A 21,578-nucleotide genomic window follows, 5' to 3' on the forward strand; every position below is an offset into this window, starting at 1 on the left:
AATAAATAAAAACATAAAATTCAGTCATAAACTTTTAATAATTTTAACATAAATCAAGTAAAAAAATCTGTGCTGTTTCGTTTAAACTAATTATCACATCACTGTCAATATATTCAATCACTAGCTTATCACCTTCCAATAAAACCTCCGTACTCAACAATTCAGAGATATTTACATCCATTTTCAAAGGACTTATACAATAACCATCCAGTTGTCTGAACAACCTCAATTTCGTATCGCCCATTTTATTATTTTCATTTTTAATATTACAGCTATCGCAAATAGAATCTATAGCACGTCCAAGGCTCCATTTTGTTGAAATAAACACAGGTACCGTATCTTTTAAATCGGGATCCAGTGTAACAGATTCAATTTGCATTATATTATCTATGTCTGAAATAATTTTAACATTTTTAGCTTGATAATTAGCTGGTTTTTTGATAGCAAAATAAACTCTATCTGCTGTTGATACCGATTTTGGACCAAGTGCTTTCTGTTTAATCCTCATCAAGTGAATTTTTGATGCAGTTTTCACCTTTGCTGACGATTGCAGTGCTTTCCTAATATTTTCTGTTATCTGCAAAAATATAATTTTTATATTTTGACAATAGAAATATACATACAATCTATTTTAAGTCAAAGTCTACTGATTAGATGAACTGAATTATTTTAGTTACTTTGTACTTCCATAAAATAAGTTTTTTTTTTATATGTGTCTTCGCTATAAAATAGCAGAGTATGGTTCGAAGTATGGCAGTATGGTTTGTACCCAGTATATATCAGATTACACCGCCCCAAAAAAAAAAAAAGTTCTCAAATTCTTCTGTAATAAGAATTCTCTAAAAAATATTTAAGCTTTAAAATAGTTCAATTGTATTTTAAAGATGTTGAATATACAAAATGTTACTTATTTCATATTAATCACCCTAAGTAGCAGTACATTATTGATTTCTTATATGTATGATGTTTGCATATATAAAGTCATTCTCTCTCTCTCCTAATTTAAGTAATTTATAATAAAATATTTCAAAAATTAACTTATACATTTCAAATTTAATAATAATAATATTTTTTTGAATATGGTAAGAATTTGCTTACCTTATCTTGAAGGTGCTTATTAGCTTCTTGAAACTGTCTCCTTGGAGCCTCAAACTGTTCTATTTTAGCAGCCATTGTTTCATCATCAATTTCTGGACAAGAACTGAAATTGTTAAGGTAATCTAGGCAATTAATACATCCTTGGTTATTTATTCACATAAAATATTCATAGTTTTAAATAATTCAAGTAGTTTCTTTACTATTTGTGCACAATAAATCACAATTTTTATTACACCACATCTCTATTATTGTAAATTTCTAATCATTTGATGGGAAACATAACTTTTAAATGATATTTAAGAACAAAAATGTATTTAAAGTACTTCTATGTTAGAATTTATCTAAATATCTACAATAATTGTATTTATAAATATTTCTAACATATGAAACAATTAGGAATGAAAGCCCGCCGAATATAATATTTCAATGGTGTAATGTTTTACAAAATGAGTAAATATTGTGGATACTTACGGATGAAACCTATGTTCAATACAGTAATGTTTATGGCATTTATTACAAAGCATTTCGTGCAGATTTCCTTTTCTGCAACCACTTTCTGAACATCGATATATTTGATCGTCACTTTGTAAATTAATATCACGGGGCTTCGGCGCTAACTCACAGTCTCCAGAAACACAGTGCTCGGTAAAATGTACTCGGCAAAACACCATACCACATTTGCACTGAAGCGGCAGAAAGTCTACCTGATTACATGTTGAATTCTGGCAGTGTTCTCCAAGTGAAGGGAACTCCATATTTGCAGGTATATATTATATTGACTTCACAATTTTTTTAAGAATTATGTTATGAAGTTCTTTGTTTTTATTTATTTTTTACAATATTGTGAAGTATGAAGAGAATCTGACCTTAACTGACACAATTAACCGGCAGTTTTATATTTTGATGTTTGTCACTGTCAAGAGGACAGTATTTTTTGTTTTATCTTTTCTATTGAAAAAGGCAAAGATATTGCACCATACAGACTTTACTTTTGTAATAAAAATGAAAATAAATTAATAACGCAACTAAACATAATATACTAACTACAGAAATAAAAGTCCACGAAAAAACGAGTTCAATAAAGGGATATAAAATTAAACTGTTACTATTTAATGTCTACTAGATGTTTACAGTTACGGCTTGCTACTGAGTACCTTGGTCCTATGAATTGGTATTAGTGACGTGCAACAATTAATTTCGGCACGCTAGCAAGTACCCTTCGGCTTAAGCCGTAAATGATTAAAACTAAAAATGTATTCGATGTTTCGTAAGAGTTGCATTGTTCATTTCGTCGACTGCAAGATTTTTCTTCCTACTCCAGTCATATTATTTGTCTAGTTTAATATTTTTTTATTTCTAGGTAGTATTATGATACAAGCACACTTGTATTTGAATTTGAAACAAACAAATTGAATTGTCTTATTGAGTAACTTATTGAATTAATAATACAAGTGACTTGACCGAGAAGAATTTTATATCAATTAATATAATATATACATTTGTAAAAAATGCTGAAAATCAAACATTTTATGAAGCATGAAACCATTTATTGCCAAAGATGGAAAATAAATTATTTGAGATAAAAAATCACGATTAACTTAAATTTCAAAATCTAACAAACATGTACAATTATGTCTTATATAAATAAAATGATAGCCTTAATATATATTTTTTTTCTTTGTAAATTTCAAAGTAGTAAATTTTATAAATGCAAACTGCTCTATATACAATATACTGCATTGTTGATATTAAGAAACTTATATTAAACTCTGAAAGACATTCTCATCTCTATTATCTTAGGGATAGGGTAAAAAATTTTACACATTCAGCTATTATCCACAACTAAATAGTTACATAAGTTTCAAAGTTTCTATGGCTGCTTGTAAGCGTTCCATTTCGCCTTGAGATTGTGTTAGTTTTTCTGAGTTGGCTTTCTGTACTTCCGGCGGCACCTTTGTGATGTAATCGTCAGCACCTATCGCTTGTTGCAGCTTATTGATAGTTTGGGTTAGAGTATCTTTTTTCTTTTCTAATTTCGTGATTTCCTTCGCTGGATCAATGAGTCCCTGAGAATGTATAATTTATTTTAATATACTTTAATGGAGTGTTGTAAATAGTAGACTTGGTTTTATTTCGACCTATCAACTGGCTTTTAAATATTTAAAAGAAGTCATAATAAAATACATTCAGCTATAAGAGCTGTAAAACATTGGAATTCTTTATCTATAATGATATTATTAGAAATTACCTTCAGAACTAAATGCACTTCAATTTTATCCGAAACGGTTAATATTGAGCAGCCCGTCGGCGGAGGGTCGTCACTAAGCTCGCTGTTTGCCAACGATTGCACCTTCTTGAACAGCTCCCTGACCTCTTGCAAGTCATCCGATATCAGTAAATGAGCTGTGGTCTTTTGTTTGTTCGTGAGGTTGTACTCGGACCGCGTTGAACGGATAAGATGAACAATTTTGAGAGCGGTATCTACGTTTGCTTCTAGCTGTTCTGAGCGCCAAGGTGTGTCTGATTTCTGAAAATTAAAATATGTGTTAGACTTATTAAGTTAGATTTGTAAAGTGATGGTTCTGATCTAGAGACCTGACAAATCCGGTGGCGACAGATTTAGTCCCTTTTGTCTATGAGATTAAGTAAAGTGAATAAAGTGATTAAATAAAGGTTATACTTTATGCATGTACTAGTAATTTTAGATTATATTTTACTAAGACACACTTACAGTAGGATATTCCGCCACACAGATGGACGGACAGCTCTTGTCTGCTCTCGGTAGTCGTTGGTACAACTCCTCGGTGACGAAGGGCATGAAGGGGCTGAGTAGCTTGAGTCCATACTCCAGCGTGGTGTAGAGAGTATTACGAGCTGCCGCTTTTTGTTCTTCTGTCCCTTGAGCGAACACGGGTTTGAGGTATTCCTGGAAAAAGAAAAAAATTGTGCACTCGTTTCGTCTATATTGTTCGCAGGTTAGTGTTGGCATTATAAGGTATGGTTTATATTGGTGGTAGAGACCACGTAACAGGCAGCTCATTTGCCATTCTACTGTTTTAAATAAAAATAAAAAGAGATTTCTCTTTCTGAAGATACCTATTGTTTTATAATGGCAATGAAGCACACTATAACCTATTCAAATAATCTTATAGTTTACACAAAAATGATGAAATGATATTAGATAAATTATATTATAAATGTAACAATATTGTATAATAAATAAAGATATAGGAATCATGAACTGCTTGCAGTGCATAATATAGAAAAATTATTAGCAAATTAATGTAATATTTAACTCTATGTTTTGTTTATATTTAATTACTATATTATTAAATTATCATTGGTTCTTTACGAGGGTTATGGGTATGTAAAAATATTACCATGCTAAGTTATTGGTTAGTTTGTTTGAATGTGCTAATTGGAGGACCAAGACCGATTCAATAAAGTCTTTTCACGTTAGTTGGGCCATTAAGAAAGGTCAACTATATAACATCTGCTTACGGCCCATGGGGAGTTTTGTGTAGTCTAAAGTGAATAAAACCACTCGAAGTCACTTTCGACCATCGTAACCATTACAAAAATAATATAATAAATTCTATATATAAATAAACTCACCAAATAAACGTCACAGAGATCGTATAACCATAAGTTATAGCAATGGGTTGTTGCTGATGGGAAGTCATAGGTCTCGAAACCTGAGTTGACCTTCTGCACTGCCAACGCTAACCTGGATAGCATCCAGCGGTCCATGGAGGACAGTCCGGGTGGAAGAGTTGGTGGGTGTGACTGGAATAAAAAAAAAACATTTAACAATTATTGATTAGCTAATATATACATATATCTAATTCTAAAATACAAGACTTTCATTATTGTTATTTAACAATAAATTATTATTCCCTAAAGTTGTAAGTTGTCACCCTCATATATATATATATATAACACCGGCGTTCTAAGATAAATCACTAATCATCACTTATTATATTAATCACTTCTTCAACCGTCAATGCACAAGACACGAGATCTCAGATGTTATGTCCATGGTGCCTGTAAATCCTTCAACTCCTGTCTTTTAGCTAGAGCTCAATAACTCACGTGATGGAACACGTGGAAATTAACCTAGGATCAGCACCAGTTTTATATTTTATTTGTTTAATTTGTATTTATTGTTCATCTCGTGCTCAGCGGCGAACAAAAATGGTTAAGAAATTTGTATATTTCGTAAGGAAACGTGAATCATAACACATTTGTATCAAACAAGCATAGCTCTTCCTAACAAAAGGGAACTAATTTCAGTGAGACATTTACAAGTTCTTTACATAAATATTTTCCTCTTTTGCTAACCTTACAAAATTGAACATATTATTTTATCCACCCAGCCTACCTTTACAAAACTCTATCTCTGGTATAGTAAAGTAAATACCGTGTAATGTAATGTCAACAGTAAAGGATAACAGACGAATTTAAGATTAAGACTTTATCAAATAAAATAATAAGTAATACCTTGTAAGTGGTATCGGCAGGGAAGTACATGAGCGCGAACTTGTCGGCGTTCCACAGCTTGTTGCAGAAGAAGCGGTAGCCCTGCACGCGCTGGATGTCCAGGTTGAGGTCGCGGCCCTGCGTCATGGCGCACAGCGCGAACCTGGGGGAGATGCGAATTGCTTTAAATTCAGTTTATTTGCAATTCTACAAAAATGTCATAAGTTGCTTCAAGCGCAACAAAGTAACAAATTATTCAAAATTGTATCGGTTAAATGATTCTTTGTCTCCTTTGTCTTTGTCTCCTTTCTTTTGTAACTTTCCCCATGACTATGCACAGTCTACGAAGAAAAATCATATAAAGTGCTGTAGCATCCCCTCACCTCAGGGCATCCGTTCCACATTCAGGAATACCATTCGGGTAGTCCTGCTTCTGTCCCTGCTTCGCCTTCTCAATTTCTTTTGGATCCAGATTCGAGTCCACCAATTGCGCGTGAAGTTGTTCCAGGGTGATACCCCGGACTACATCCACTGGGTCTATCACGTTACCCAGGGACTTGGACATCTTGCGACCGTGGGCATCGCGGACCATGGGGTGAAGGTACACTTCCCTGTTGATGAAAATAAATATTTTTAAGTTGTGTATCCAGGAACAACTTTAGTAAGGTCACATATAGGATCAGACATATCAAAAATAGTTCACGTGAGTTGGTAGTGTTTAAACACTACTAACTTACAAACTCTGCACTATTACTCAGAATAATTTGATAGAAAAACACACATTTTAATGACCCGAACGGAATTTGAACTACCGTGGGTTAAAATAAAAAATCAAAAAACATCAATTTTATTTACTTCTTAGAATCAACAAATTCGATACTAACTTGAAAGGTAATTTTCCTAGAAGACGTTGTCCGAAAAACACCATCCTGGCCACCCAGAAGAACAATATATCGTGTCCGGTTTCCAGAAGCGTGCCCGGATAGAACGCCTGTAATAATATCACTCCATAAATTTTTTTTTGTTTCCGCACACATTTTAAGCTCAGAATCAATAAAGCTTTGGTAATACATTTGGAAAATCAGAAAGCTTATCATCCGTACAAAAAGTAATCATTGTAATGTATGTAACATGTAAAAAATTAAGTTCATTTAGGTGTTTTAAAGTTAACTTATTTATTAGTACATTTCCGAAAAGCAGGCGACTAACACTATCGTTACGCCATCAAGCATAGAAAATATTTTCCCGTAAAACCGACCGACTGGTAAGAAAATATTAATACGTTAAAAATAGTCCGAAAACGCGCAGTTATACGACAATCCGTGCAAGAAACGGACACATTAATGTGTGGCACCTATTAAAGCTCATTTCAGTGGCATAAATACATAAACAATTATGACCTTGAAATCTATAACGTTCATCATGGATTCGTGAATAAATAGCGTTTCACTAAGTTTCTTGCCTGTTCTTTTCGATAGGATCTACAGCCTTAACATTTCAAAAGTGCTTATTGTGCAAAATTAAATTAACTAGTATTGAATTATTATTTATTAGTATTGCAGTATAAATACTGCAACACTAATAAACAGATGATTATCTTTACTCCTTCTGCTTCTTCTATTGAGCTATACATAGCTTCATAATTCATCAACAAACAATTAAAAGAGTCCTAATAGAAATACAACAATGAATTGAACGTTGCTAACCTGTAAATCATCAGTTTGATCTGGCCATCCGAAGACAGAGAAGGGGAACAGTCCAGACGAGAACCAAGTGTCCAACACGTCGTCATCTCTCGTCAGCTTGATATTTGCCGCGGCCACTTGGAACTTGGAAGCGGCTTTTGACAATGCTTCCTGTTCAGAGTGGGCTGATACCCAATATTCCTCACCGTCCTAGAAAATTGATGATGTTACTGATTTCTCTATCTATTAAGAAAACAGTAATTTTGAATATTTGAATTAAACGACATGCTTTAAATTGATAATATGAATTTGTTTAACTATAAAAGATATCTTATAGTTTAATCGTTTTAATAAATTCAAATATTTGAAAATTTATACTCACTTTACAGGACTAAATATAACTAAAGGCCATGCGATTCTTTTTTTTTTTTTTAAATATGAGTAGTGGTATAAATAAAAAGAAATGTTTTTGGGGACAGTACCTTACTTTCTTTTTTCAAAAGAAAAATCTGTCAATTACAAAATTTTAATGCCAGACCATTATTTTAATTTTATTAGAGACCCCTTGGTTAGATAGAATTATTATGTCGACGAATGTGACAGACAAATTTCATGCAGTCGAAATTTGCATTTCGTTACAACAATGAAATATTATTTTGTAAAATGTTTCGAAGCGTATAATGCTACTATTAAACCACATCAATTACTAGCAGACGTGCGGGAACAGATAACGTAAGCATCGAGCCGTGCGTACCCAGCGTCGACCTACATGTCGTCATTCGCCAAACAAACGATCACGTGTTCGAAGCATCGCATCTACTCGCGTGCCGCATGCGCGTGGCAAAAGAAAAACGCCACACAAAAATAGTCGGCCGAGCTAACTGACCACATCTACGAAAACATAAAGCACACAGCGTGAGACGTGAGGGAAGCGAGCGAAACGGATATGTCGGAATACGTGCGCACCCGCGGCGCGCGCGCGCCCGCCCGCCCGCGCGCCGCGCGCTTCTTGCGCCCCGAGCGCGAGCGCCGCCGCCGCGCGCGCGGGGCCTGCGCGGGCTGCGGTCACAATCATCGCTGGTTCCAGACATATATGCACATACATAGGGCTCGTGTTACATCGACATCGGTCGGAATCAGATCCCTGCTGTTACATAAGTATCGTTGATTACAAGGTCGTTCTGCTCTCAGAGACGAGTAAAGTGTTCTAGGGCTGCATACGTCGACTTAGATGTTATTTTTCGATATTAAAAAAAGAATTAAAAGATCGATCGACCGTCTACCTCGCTGGCGGTCGGCAATGTGACGCGGTAGGCGGGTATCCGATGCCCCCACCAGAGCTGACGGGAGATGCACCAATCTCTGATGTTCTCCATCCAGTGGTACCATATCTTCTCGTGCACGTCGGGGATTACCTTCAGCTCGCCGGTTTTCACCGCTTTGATCGCTTCAGCCGCCATATTGTCACAGCGAATGTACCTTTGAATAATTTTATTCATTGGTCAGTGTATAAACTTATTTTAACCAAACAAAGATGATATTGGAAAAGCTTTTGGAAACTCATGTGTTGTGCCATCTGTATCTAACATTCCAGCTTATGTGATTTTACCACCTTCGTAAGCCAATTACATAATATTAAAAAAAAAAAAAATAACAACATAGTTTTGATGTATGTGTGTTTATGCATTCAACATACCATTGTGGTTTAAGCATGGGTTCCACCACATCCTTGGAGCGACTGCAGAGCGGTACCACCATAGCGTGATCCTTCGTCTCTTTGTACAAGTTTGCATGTTCCAGAACCTTTATAATCTCACGTCGGACGTCGAAACGTTTCTTGCCCTAGAAAAATAAAATAAAAAGGAAATAAGAACTTAACTACATTTTTTTTTTAATCTTATATATTTGATTTCATTCAATATTTTATTATGGCTCTTGACAATTTTGGTTTTTTTTATTGTAATTTTTTAATGGATTACTACTATTATCTGTCAAGATTAACGAGATCCACTCGACGCAAATACTTCATGCATCTGCCCGGTTTTTTTTTATTGACCACAATCCATAGACATTAGTATCATTAGTATTGATTATTTGCTATTGTGCAAAATTTATATAAATAACATTATAGTTCTACAGCTGTATTGCTAGCAATGTGAAGGAAATAGGAATTTGCATTTAGAAAATACAATAATTAAACTAAAGCTTAAGCCTTAAGAGGCTTTTCAAGATCGAACCTGAATGCTTAGGCCTATGGCATCCCCATTTCTAGCACAAATTTTAGAACAATATTAGTAATTCCTTGAAAACAAGCATTTTTAGTATACTTAAAAAAAAGTTACAGAAAATGGTCCACAGTTGTCCAGCATCCGGCCTTCGTCGTCGAAGATTGTGATGAATGGCAAGTTGTGTCGTTTGCCGATCTCGTAATCGTTCGGATCATGCGCCGGGGTTATTTTAACGGCACCTGGAATTTAAACAACCATTAAAACTCTGTAATGACAACAGTTTATTTATAATATGTAAAATTAAATACAAAGTATTCAGTTTAAAGATGAAGAATGAAGAATGTTAATTTCCACTAATCTGCTTTTTTTTTTAAGTTTTAATGTCTATATTTGGCTCCAGACGAAAGAACTCCTCAACGGTTAACAGCATTTACATAAATTTTTTTTGTATTAAATTATTTGTTTTTTTTTGATACAATACAATTTTTTTCTGTACATTTTAAATTTTAGGATCTTTTTCTGTTATTTTCTTTGTGTGTCTGTTTGTAAATTACATGTTCTACCTGAAGAACTTTTACCTGTTCCAAAGTTCATATCAACATATTCATCAGCAACGACTGGAAGTTTCCTCTTGATGATTGGATGTGACAAGTTTCTTCCAATCAGATGTTTATACCTGAAAAATTATATAATATTAGAAACGTTAAAGTCAACTGTCGCCTTCAAAATACTGAACCCTCAATCTGACCACCGTAATACATTGTGTTGCCGTTTGGTGTTAGAAGAACTGATGAGTGGATGGCACTAATCATAATAATAAGCAATTTCGATGTCCGACGAGATTTGCCCAGAGTGAAAGTGGACATTCCATGCCTCAAAGAGGACGACAGCCGTTGGACTTGGTCCAGCGTCGTGTCAGTTTTGCCGTTCTATAAGATCATAAAAGTGGGGGCTAGAAACTAGAGAGCGCGCTTGTTTTTGCATACAGACCTGTGCATAGGTCCAGCAAACAGAGATGCTCTCTTGAATGGCCACTGCGTCCGAAACTGGACAGGACATCATGAGATATTTTTATAATTTATTTTATATATATTTTTTTAAACAAACAGTGTTCTATTCCTCATTTTGTGGCAACATGTACAGCCTGTAAATTTTGCCACTGATGGACTAAGGTCTCCTCTCCTTTTGAGGAGAAGGTTAGGAGCATATTTCACCATGCTTCTCCAATGCGGGTTAGTGGATTCACATAAGGCAACAAGATTCGGTTAAGATGTACGCGTTCTGGGACAGCTCGGCTCATATTGTGGAAAATAAGCAAAGTTATAAGTGTTTTGGGTGGATTAGTGCGCGTACCGGGCGTCTTGCGGGTGCACGGCGACGGCGACGTCCCCCAGCATGGTCTCCACGCGGGTCGTCGCCACCACCACCTCCTCGTCCGAGTCCTCGGCGCGGTATGCGAACAGTACCAGCACTCCGAACTCCACCTGGATTAATTTGTATCAATTCTCTGTTCAATTGCTTTTTAAATTTTGAATTTATACATAACTTAAAATTTTGAACAACCTAATATTAAAAGAACTAAAATCAAAAATATACTACCGAATTAAAAATATAATATAATATACTTATAAAAAAAAAGGTTTTCTGTGATGTTCTGTGTCAATTATAATCTGTATGCTAAATATGTATAATTTATTTTTAATGATCAATTGCTTACCTTACTATCGTACCCAGGTATGGCGAGCAGGGTTCGACCAGTCAGCTCCACCTTGTCTACCTCTATATCGGATATAGCACTTTTCAGCGCACACGACCAGTTGACCAGTCTGTTGGCTCGGTAGATGTCTCCTGCGTCGTGTAATCTGATGAAAGCTTCGTTGACAGCTCGGCACATGGAGGGGTCCATGGTGAAACGGACGCGGGACCAATCTAATGAGGAGCCTAAAGAGCGAAGTTGTTCGTAGATTCTTCCGCCTTTTCTGGATAGAACAAATATCGATTAAGGAATTATAACTATGGTTAGATTCAGGTCTAGCATAAAATTGTAATTTACTATATTAATAAATTTACTAATATATGTATATAAGTAAAATTGTCTTTCCTATAAATAGAAATATAGCAGAGCTATTAGTAAATCATGTGCAATATGTTAATCTCTGTTGTTACTATTGGACTATTAATCTTGGATTGGAATAGACTAAACATTAACAAATATTAAAAAAAAAACATTACTTATGTGATAGCAAGTGTGTTATGGTTATATACTCTATTCGAACCATAACAGGAAACAAACAACATTTGACAGCAAATTGACGCGATATCATTGATTGAGAGATTGATTAATATATGATATTCACTTTTGATTTGCGAAAAAATGGTGTTTTGAACGTCAACGAAACTTAGCGGAATATTGCAAGTAAAATTAAAGTGGAAATAAGTAGTTAATTCTAATAGTGTTGTATTATAAATAGATATATTCATCATAAACTCTCTAAAGCAAATCGCATGATATACATAAATCTAAGGTTTGTTTATCTTTTTTCCTACTTAAGTGTCTTACTCATTTTTCCATTCCCAGACACGCTTGATAAACTCCTCTCTTCCCAATTCGTGGCGCGTTTTCTTCTCCTCTCTCCACAACTTCTTCTCAACCACCACTTGAGTGGCAATACCGGCATGATCACAACCAGGATTCCACAGAGTGGTTCGGCCATTCATCCTAAAAAAAATAATGACAGTTACAAATAATGATAATTTAGTTGACTGGTGTAATTATTTTTTAAAATACCACAAAACCCATATAACTTTAAAGGGAACTGGAATATTTTATATGAAAATATAAAAAAATCTGATAGTTTCAGATTTGTGTGTGTAACTTTTTTTACTTAGCAGGGATGCCAAAGCTATGTTGTTCTGCAGAAGAGGGCTATATGTTATATAATTAATAACCCGGGCATGCGTTTAACTATGAAGTAAGGATAAGAATATACAATCAACAACTGTCACTTTATATCAATATATTTAAGTTTAAAAAGAAATTGTACCATTTCAACATATGAATCTGAGGAAAATGAAAATTCATATGCATGTTTCAAATGTTTTTTGCCTACTATAGTCTACTATTTCCAAAGCATTTTTATTGGTAACACTAAAGCTTCAATCAAATAAAAAGTAAATCATGTTACAAACAGGGGAGACTAAAGTATTAAGTACTTTAAGAAAACATACACACCTGTGCCATCTTGTGATTGCATCTTCAACAGCATTGGTGAGAGCATGTCCAAGATGTAAGGTGCCTGTCACATTAGGCGGAGGAATCACCATCACAAACTTCCCTTTAGGATTTGGTTCCAGTACTGATTTCCTCTGAAAACATCGGATGTTTTAATAATAGATATTTACTAAATGAAATCTTTATAATTTACACAATTTATTTCTATATAATTAAAGCCATCATTATTTAATATATACATACTCCATATTCAGGTTTAAAAAATCCTTGTTTTTCCCACCAAGCATACCAGGCTGCCTCCACATATAATGGACTGTAAGCATCAGGCATAGAACCAGATATGTCCTTCTTATCTCCTGGTGCAGTGTCAACGGTGTACACTGCACTTTCTTTTGTTTCCTTGACTTTTTTCTAGAACAAAATATACAGAACCATTTAAACGTGTCATTTAATGTTGCTTATATGTAAAAGGTATTTAAATTTTGTATTGTGTGAATTGCTAGATGAACTCATGGCTGCACATGCCTAGAATTCAGTCTGTAAGGAAAATGGTACAATTAGTGATTTACAACCGTTTTTCTCAAATGGTGGAAAAAGTAATCTATGCCTATGGGAATTTCTAGCTGTTTCTTCTTGAGGTTGCTTTGCAAAACGGTGTACAGTTAAAAGATTGATTATTATTTAAAAATGGTTTATTGTAAAGTTTATTTGAATAAAATACATTTGATTTGCAATAATTTTGTTACATTAATAATAACACTAATATGATTAAATATGTAACAAAAATAAATATAATAAAAGAGAATGAAAGAGAATTTTTAACCAAATACCAATACCAAACCAACCGATACCAAACCAACATGAGGAAGTGATGCAATGTGAAAACAATGCGGGTAATAATCCTTTCACTAAGCCTAAAAGTAGTGTGGGGAAAAAAGTATCTTAATTTGGTTCCTATGTTACAGCATCAAGTTTTTTTTAAATAGTTTGTCTAATATTAAGAATTCCCTTAAGAATATGTGCTATAAAACAGTATAACTAACCTCGGGCTTATCTTTCTGCACAGCTGGCGCCGTGCTTTTCTTATCCAACTTCGCTTTCAATTTCTCTAGTTTTGCTGCCTTTTTCGCCTCCTTTTCGAGTTGCTTGGCAGTCTTTTCTTGCGGTTGATCCCCAGTAGGACCATTTTGGTTTTCATTGTCTGTCATGTTTTATCGAGAGAATAATTTCCTATTTATACACAAGCCGGACACATTTACAACCGTACGATGTGGAATCCAAATCATTACACGGTGACAGATGACAAATGTTGACTTTGACATTCGATATTGAAGATTGAAGTTGTGCTATGTAATATAATATGTATATTTAGCGCATATTTTATAGGGCATAAAAATACAAAATAATCTTTACATATTCCTATAATTAAATATTTTTAAAAAAAGACTACAAATAATCCAGTATTGATTTATTATTATGCAAAATTATTATTAATGTTCCCAGAAAAATAACAACTACAATTCAATTACAATTTCTAACCTTCTTTTATAGTAAATATAAGTATATTCTCTCTATGATATTGTTTTTATAATTTTTAAATATGGTTATAAAAAAATTAACTCCATTTGTTTTTCCTTTATTTCTCTTTCTTTTGAGTATTCAGTAATTAGTAATTATTTTATATTATCTAATGTACTATATTATACTATTAAACTTAATACCATATCATAGCCTTGATGGTGTAGGTTAGGGTCACATGCCAGGGTTGTTTTTAAAAAGAATATCATCCTTTAGCCTTATTTTTACGAGATAGTTATTAATTATACTCTTAAAAAATTATGAATTAAAGTTAACATAAATGTATTTTTTATGATTTTTATGACCTTTATTGGTCTGATATTGAAACACAATGTTTTTTTTTAAATATATATTCATATCATGTAATAATAAAATTATTAATGTTAATTTGGTTACTATTTTTAATGATTAAATAAAGGCAAATGACGAGAAAATAAAATAATACAAACACTACAGAGAAACGTTAGCTCTCTTGTGCGTTGTACCGTATGTACAAGAAGAAATGCTCTGCGATAGTTTTTGACATTTTCAATATATCAAGACAATATATCTTTATCCGTCTCGCATTTTTAAATTTAGACCGATAGTTATTGTTTGAATATTGACAAATAACCAGTGCTTATTCGTTTTTGTAAATCAGAAGAAAAAAATAGATTTTAATTGATTATTTTTTTTAAATAAATTTTTGAAGTTACATTTTTGACTTATTTTGAAAAAATCTTAAAAACATGATAACTCAAAAATGGTTCACATTTGCATCATGCATATGGCGGTTAAAATTATCGCAAATAATAACCCCTACCTCCTAACGGGAATACGTCGAATTACCAATAACCCTGTATAGTTTGAAAGTTAGAATAATGCTGCTTAACATAGGTGTATATAAAATTGTATAAAATAATTAAAGTTTTATTATAGAGAAGAATAATTTATTTCTTGATTGTTACCGTTTAAGTTAAATAAATATTTTTTAAGCGTGGCAGTACCAAAATCATAAATTCTTTTTTCAAGTTGACAATTTAAGTTTACCGCGCTCCTTTTACTGGCATGAGGCATCACATCATCCTTGACGATTTTTAACTGACGCCATTTTGTTTTTCATTGCAACCGCGTTGTGATGTGCTCGTGTGATTTGTATTCAAAGAATCTTGGTTTATATTTAGATTGATTGTGTGTTAATTCATTATACTTTTATTGTTTATTTTAAATACGAATACTCATCATGTCTGATCGTGAGGTACTATAATTAACAACGCAATTCCGCTTTCGCGCCTTAAGCGTTATGCTTGCTGTTATTCTCGCCTATGCATGAAAAAGTATTAAATAATTATTTCCTGGCGTTACAGAGGAGCCGCTCGAGGACCCGCAACGGTTCACGGGAGCCGGCTCCAAAGGCTGCAGCCATGTCGCGCGGTCATAGCCGAAGCCGGTCACGCACGCCGCCCCCGCCAAAAGCTTCCAGCAGAAAATATAGAAGCCCGTGAGTATGCTAACTACTATTTTAACATATTAAAGCGTTTGACCTTAAGTCCTCGCAATTGTAAAGGTAATTGTTTCTTTTTCAACAAAATGTTGATATCGTTATAACCTCGCTGCCAAGGCGACGAAGGTTGCGCAATGATATCACCAATTAATCTCCTAAACCTACTACAACATCATTTTAAAGTTATTTGACCAGTTACTTGAATAATAATAATTTTCTCCCTTGACTAACTAAGATACATTCCGTACAAAATATTTTAAAGAAAATGCATTAACTTTGAAAATACAAACAATACATTATAACGTTTGTATACGCTATTTGCATTGTCCTTGATTTAACCCAAACTTGTACACTTGTAATAATAATAATTTAAACGTGACCTTTAGTATCATTATAAAAAACAGACTAAATATAATATGTTCAATAAAATATATTTTGTTATGAGAATGGCAATGGTTTGCAAGGTAATAGTTACATGTTCAAGGTAATGACAAAAATTATATAAAAACACTGACAGAGCGAGAGCTAATCTTAAATTTAGGTACATCATAAGTATTGTAAGTTTGTTTCAGTATAATAGGGTTGTTTAATCAATATTTGAGTCTATCAAAAGGAATGTTTGTCAATCAAGTTTTATGAGTAGATAAGCATTGTTATGGTTTGGTGCATACATTTGGAGAGTAATTTTTTTCCAATAAAGTAAATTTTATTGTTAAATCTCTACTATACATTGTTTTGAAATTGGTATCATATATTTTAGTCTTTTCAAGTTTTACAGCTTGTCTACTAAAGTAGTATGAGTGTTTAAGGTTTAAATTAAAATATAAATTTCAAATCACTAAATACCTGATTTGGAAACAAACCATATCTGTTATATTTACTGATGTTGGAAGTATTATATCAGCATTAGTGATTATTTATTGAGTGATATAAAAATAATTTGTGTACATTTTGTTTATTGTTTAATAACAAACACAATGCCCTCAGTCTATAAAAAAATAAATGTGGATTTTTTTTTTGTATCTCCCTACTTATAAGTTCAGTAAAGGCCGTTGACTAGGAATACAATAATAAGCCCACAATAAAGTGAGACTGACTTTGTTTGGGTACTGTGAAGTAATGTTGGGGATGGTTTTATTGTGACACCATACATTACATATACATTACATATGATGGTTAAGCAAATGGATATACACTAAATAAATCTTTAGTTTCATTTTAATATCATAAAAAACCTTATATTTTTCTGGTATATGATGTAAGTCCTTATGCAGGACACATCCGAGTTTGTTACTTTGTAGGTTATACTATTTTTTTTTTTTCTTAATAATCATGAATATTTTCTAGTATCATATAATTTATAAAAGGATAAAATGGCATATCAATTAAAAGAAACTTGTATGTAATTCGAATTTAGAAACAGCAATAAAGTTTTGAAAAGTGAACTCTTACTGTAGTGAATCTGGGGGATAATAATTCTGTTACATAATACAGCTTAAGAAATAAATTCCTAATTATAGATCATAATATATTGTATTATTTTAGCACAACTAATGCAAAATCAAATTGCAGAACTCGTTCCCGCTCTGGATCTCCACGGCGCGGCTATCGAGGTTCGCGCTACTCGCGCAGCCGCTCGCGTTCCTACTCTCCTCGTGGCTCCTACCGCCGATCCCATAGCCATAGCCCTATGTCGTCTCGTAGACGGCATCTTGGTGATCGGGTGAGGCTTTTGGTACAGAAAACTTTTCATATTTTACTTTTTATTAGTTTTACTCAAGGAACTTCAAATTTTTCAGTTTAGTTTTCAAAGAGAGTTAAAAAATAGTTACTATATTATTCGAGGTTCCCTTATTTTTCTTTTTTTTTCAATTATTCTTTTAAAAATAATAAAATTTACTTCATATTTTCTTTTATAATTTAAATGACTTTGTAAATGTTTCTTATATTTATTACAAATTATGAGTCAAAATTTCAGTATTTTCCTGCTCTTAATTAGCTATTTATTAAATTCATAAGAGAATTGAGTATGTGCTTTATGTTGCCAACAGGAAAATCCGACTCCATCACGCTGCCTCGGGGTTTTTGGTTTGAGTCTCTACACAACTGAACAGCAGATTCACCACATTTTCTCAAAATATGGTCCGGTTGACAAAGTTCAAGTTGTCATAGATGCTAAGGTGAGCAAATATTTACCTTAAGATTTAATTTTTTTTTTTTCTAAAAAGTTTGAAATTATACATTTGTAGCAATAAATTAAAATATATGGTAGACAGAACCGGGTCTTCGCACCAAATTTCTCAAATTTAAAGGGCGAAAATTCTTTTTAATTTTGCTTCTGGTTCTGCAGTTAGCAAATCGAGTTATTAGGTCGTCCAGTAAAACTATGCATATTAAATCCGTGGAGCGCCGTCAGTGTCAGCATGTCAGGTCCCAGGTCAGATATAGAAGGGCTTTAGTGACTAAAATATTGATAGTTAAACTCCCCTATTTGAAATGAAGAAATGTGTAACTAACTATATTTACCTTAATTTTAGACTGGTCGTTCGAGAGGCTTTTGCTTCGTGTACTTCGAGTCTCAGGACGACGCCAAGGTGGCAAAGAATGAGTGCACGGGCATGGAGATCGACGGGCGTCGCATCCGCGTCGACTACTCCATCACGCAGCGCGCTCACACGCCGACGCCCGGCATCTACATGGGGAAGCCCACGCAGTATGTTTGATTTTATATAAAACCTACACATACTTTCTATACCACAATGATAGCTTCCAATCTCCGTTTGCATGGGTTAGTCAATGCAGTATTCAGTTTACAATGCATATTCAGGCACTGTTTGGTTTTATTATTTAACTTATTTTAGGATTGCAGATGTCCTAATGGACCATCTGATGGTAAGCAGTGATCTCCATAGAAATTGGCATTGCAATTAGTACAAACCACACTGTCAATATGTTTCTAAACATAGTATAAGTTGCATAGAAATTAAGATCCTTCTAACTAAAATTTTACTTACCAATCGCCCTTAAAAGTATTTAATCTTGGTGTTTACCAGTAGAATCATTGCTAAGTTGCTTGCGTACTGGCATAAAGTAAGCCCTAAGTTTATAAGAACATATTTTCTGCCAACAGAAAAATCTTTTTTTATTACAAACAATTGGTTAACTATATATACATATAAGTTTTCATCTGATGAAAGTAAATGGTACGATTATTGTGTATGTCTTGTAAGTTTGTTTGTAGTCAAAATTTCCAACAAAGAAATTACTTACAATTTAATATATATGTGGGTATCCTAAGTGTTGGTAGATAAATATATAAGTAGATTTAGAGTAAATCAACAACAAGATAAGTTGTTTTACTAAAGGCCTGCTTGTACAATTACATGAAATGTGCTCATTAAAAAAATATAATATATGTGATTATCAAATAGGTAGTATACGTAATGTTTATTTTATTTTTTATCTTGCAGTGTGAGAGGCGATAATGGCTACGACAGGCGCCGAGACAGAGAGTAAGTTCAAAAGTTAAATACTTATTTTACTACAAGTATTTTAGAGTCAAACAAATAATGACAACAATGTATTTTGGAAAAATTACTGAACTTTAGTTAAAAAAGCTTAGTTTATTTTATGTTAAAATCATGAAAAGTTTGAAGTAGATTCGTATGGAGTTTTCTAACCAGCTCGTTCGTTCACAGCAGCGACTACTACTACCGCGGCAGCTACCGCGAGCGCGAGCGCGACTACTACGCGCGCTACCGCCACCGCTCCCCGTCGCCGCACTACCGCCGGCGCCGCTACGAGCGTGAGCGCTCCTACTCGCCGCGTAAGTCTTACTACCACCCCTAGCGACCCTCGACACTCGTTCTACTCGATGACGGGATAATTTTATGTAAGGTTACGTCGTAATTATAGTACTTACCCCTTAAAGTCACTATTCCTTCTATTGTCATTGGATCGAAGCACTGTCACTGCTCGAAGTTTTATTCTTCCCATTTAAACATGCAATGTTTTTTTATAACAGTAATTGAAATAAGAGTTTTAAGCGCTAGTGATAAGTCGTACAATACATCTAGAACCTTTTCACAGTTAGTGATAATCTCCTCTCGCCTTCCTTTCCTCCTTGACAAAAATGTATTTATAAATAAATTGTGAGTTGTACCAATTAGCATTTACAATATATTTTTCTTAACGTTTAGAACAACGTTTGTCAGCTTCAAGTAATTAGTGCTATGCACTATTTTTATTGATAATTGTAATATTAGACAAAACTCATTTTATTATTTTATCAACATCGCCTCGCAAGTTTTTATTTAAAATTTAAGCATATTAAAATAATGTATAAAATGGTTTGAAATTATTTTCCTCCAATTTCCATTAAAATCAGTATAATGTATTCACCTCATAGAACTTAGATTTGTTTCATTGTTAGTTTCATTATACTTTGTCCCATTTGGTACTGGCCAAATGATATTAACTAAATAGGAATATTATCCTTCACATTTGATATTTGATGTTGATGTTATTTGTAAAGATAACCAAATTTCTATATTTTTGTGCTGTTGCTAAAAATGCAATGATAAATATTGTAAAATTGATTTTGAAAAATTTAATTAGTAGATTTTAGCTGTAAAAACGATAAGACGATAACATACATGTTGTTGATAAAAAAAAATGTAATATTTGCATTTTAGTAATAGTATGTCTTATGTGAAATGACAAATTGTATCTAATTCTCCAAAGTAAATGCTTCTAAAAGAAGTAAATTGTAATTAGTGTTATCATTAGTGCATAAATAATACCAAAACAATTATTTTGTATAGTCAATAGATATAAATTTTAACACTGTATATGGACACTTTTTTTCATTCATTCATAATTGATTTTCTCATTTTTTAAATTAATAATATCCATGTTACATTGAAATATGAATGAATAGAAAAGTGTTTATTTGATAATAAATTGGTAACAATGTTGGACACCATGGTTACTCCCTTCTTTGGATTTGCAGGTCGATATTAATATCGTGACGCTGACATCATCAGACGTGTAGAATAGATTTTGATACACCACTACTTCCAATGTCAACCGGCCTCTAATGCATTTATATTGTACCTGTACGGCCGGCGTAGTCGCGAGATGAGTTTATTTGTAAGGCAGAACTCTGCCCCCGGAGTCGATAAGTTGTTTATGTTTAGAAGCGATAAAAGGGTTTAGATATAAGTTAGCGAGTAAGCAGCCAGCGGGTGTCGCCTCTAGGATGTATAAAATTAGCTCTAATAAAGGTCTAACACTAAGTCTAATATTGATTTTGTTTGTTTGAAAAGGTATTGAAACAAGAAGTAAAGGATGAAGTTCCTTGAAAAAACTAACTGTGTTGAAGTTTTGAAAATGTTTGATTGAAATGAAAAGCCCTTTCGAAATGGTCGCTGATCCCGGACCGGCCGGTCGCCGAAAAGAAAGTGTCGGCGCCGGAACGAAGGCGCGAATGTAGCTCGGTCGCGAAAAGAATATGATCGACACGTTTGTAGTTCCGAAGCTCAAGCTCGCAAGACGCAAGACGGAAGTCGCACGCGCACGCGCACTGATCATATTCTTATCACACCACTTAAAAACCAAACCGACCCTAACACGTTACAGTATTCTGGTACAGATTATATATATGGTGGTCCTTATGCATTTTATCCGATGGTATATATCTATGTCTATTGATATTAGTCTGGTAACACAGTAATTTTAGTTGTAGACCTGTTTTGTGAGCGACTTGTTAATAAATTGATAGTTTTCTAATGTCA

General features: G+C 33.6%; 3 protein-coding genes across 4 annotated transcripts; 1 reads left to right on the top strand and 2 right to left on the bottom strand.

The window, feature by feature from the left end:
- Positions 1-18: 18 nt before the first annotated feature.
- LOC113394924 (AN1-type zinc finger protein 1-like) lies at positions 19-1,963 on the bottom strand. The gene is made up of 3 exons (XM_026632394.2): positions 1,570-1,963; positions 1,099-1,201; positions 19-577 (listed from the first exon to the last, which is right to left on the bottom strand). The coding sequence occupies exons 1-3, from the start codon at positions 1,851-1,853 to the stop codon at positions 44-46; spliced, it is 921 nt and encodes a 306-aa protein (XP_026488179.2). The 5' UTR covers positions 1,854-1,963; the 3' UTR covers positions 19-43.
- An 801-nt stretch (positions 1,964-2,764) lies between these two features.
- LOC113394926 (valine--tRNA ligase) lies at positions 2,765-14,028 on the bottom strand. The gene is made up of 18 exons (XM_026632397.2): positions 13,766-14,028; positions 12,966-13,133; positions 12,723-12,856; positions 12,051-12,209; positions 11,208-11,469; positions 10,844-10,974; positions 10,069-10,166; positions 9,605-9,729; positions 8,959-9,104; positions 8,546-8,741; positions 7,284-7,472; positions 6,462-6,568; positions 5,961-6,188; positions 5,599-5,740; positions 4,714-4,884; positions 3,830-4,024; positions 3,347-3,625; positions 2,765-3,164 (listed from the first exon to the last, which is right to left on the bottom strand). Exons 1-18 carry the CDS (start codon positions 13,928-13,930, stop codon positions 2,949-2,951), a joined length of 3,111 nt encoding a protein of 1,036 aa, XP_026488182.2. The 5' UTR covers positions 13,931-14,028; the 3' UTR covers positions 2,765-2,948.
- Positions 14,029-15,318: 1,290 nt separating this feature from the next.
- LOC113394927 (transformer-2 protein homolog alpha) lies at positions 15,319-21,578 on the top strand. 2 transcript variants are annotated; one of them, XM_064216609.1, is made up of 8 exons: positions 15,319-15,537; positions 15,647-15,780; positions 17,356-17,518; positions 17,835-17,963; positions 18,321-18,496; positions 19,254-19,295; positions 19,482-19,609; positions 20,795-21,578. In XM_064216609.1, the coding sequence occupies exons 1-8, from the start codon at positions 15,523-15,525 to the stop codon at positions 20,803-20,805; spliced, it is 798 nt and encodes a 265-aa protein (XP_064072679.1). In that variant the 5' UTR covers positions 15,319-15,522; the 3' UTR covers positions 20,806-21,578. The 2 variants fall into 2 exon arrangements, with proteins under 2 accessions (XP_064072679.1, XP_026488183.1); XM_026632398.2 differs by having other exon boundaries at positions 21,111-21,578.

The sequence above is a fragment of the Vanessa tameamea genome, chromosome 13 (genome assembly GCF_037043105.1).
Source record: "Vanessa tameamea isolate UH-Manoa-2023 chromosome 13, ilVanTame1 primary haplotype, whole genome shotgun sequence".
Lineage (NCBI taxonomy): Eukaryota > Metazoa > Arthropoda > Insecta > Lepidoptera > Nymphalidae > Vanessa > Vanessa tameamea.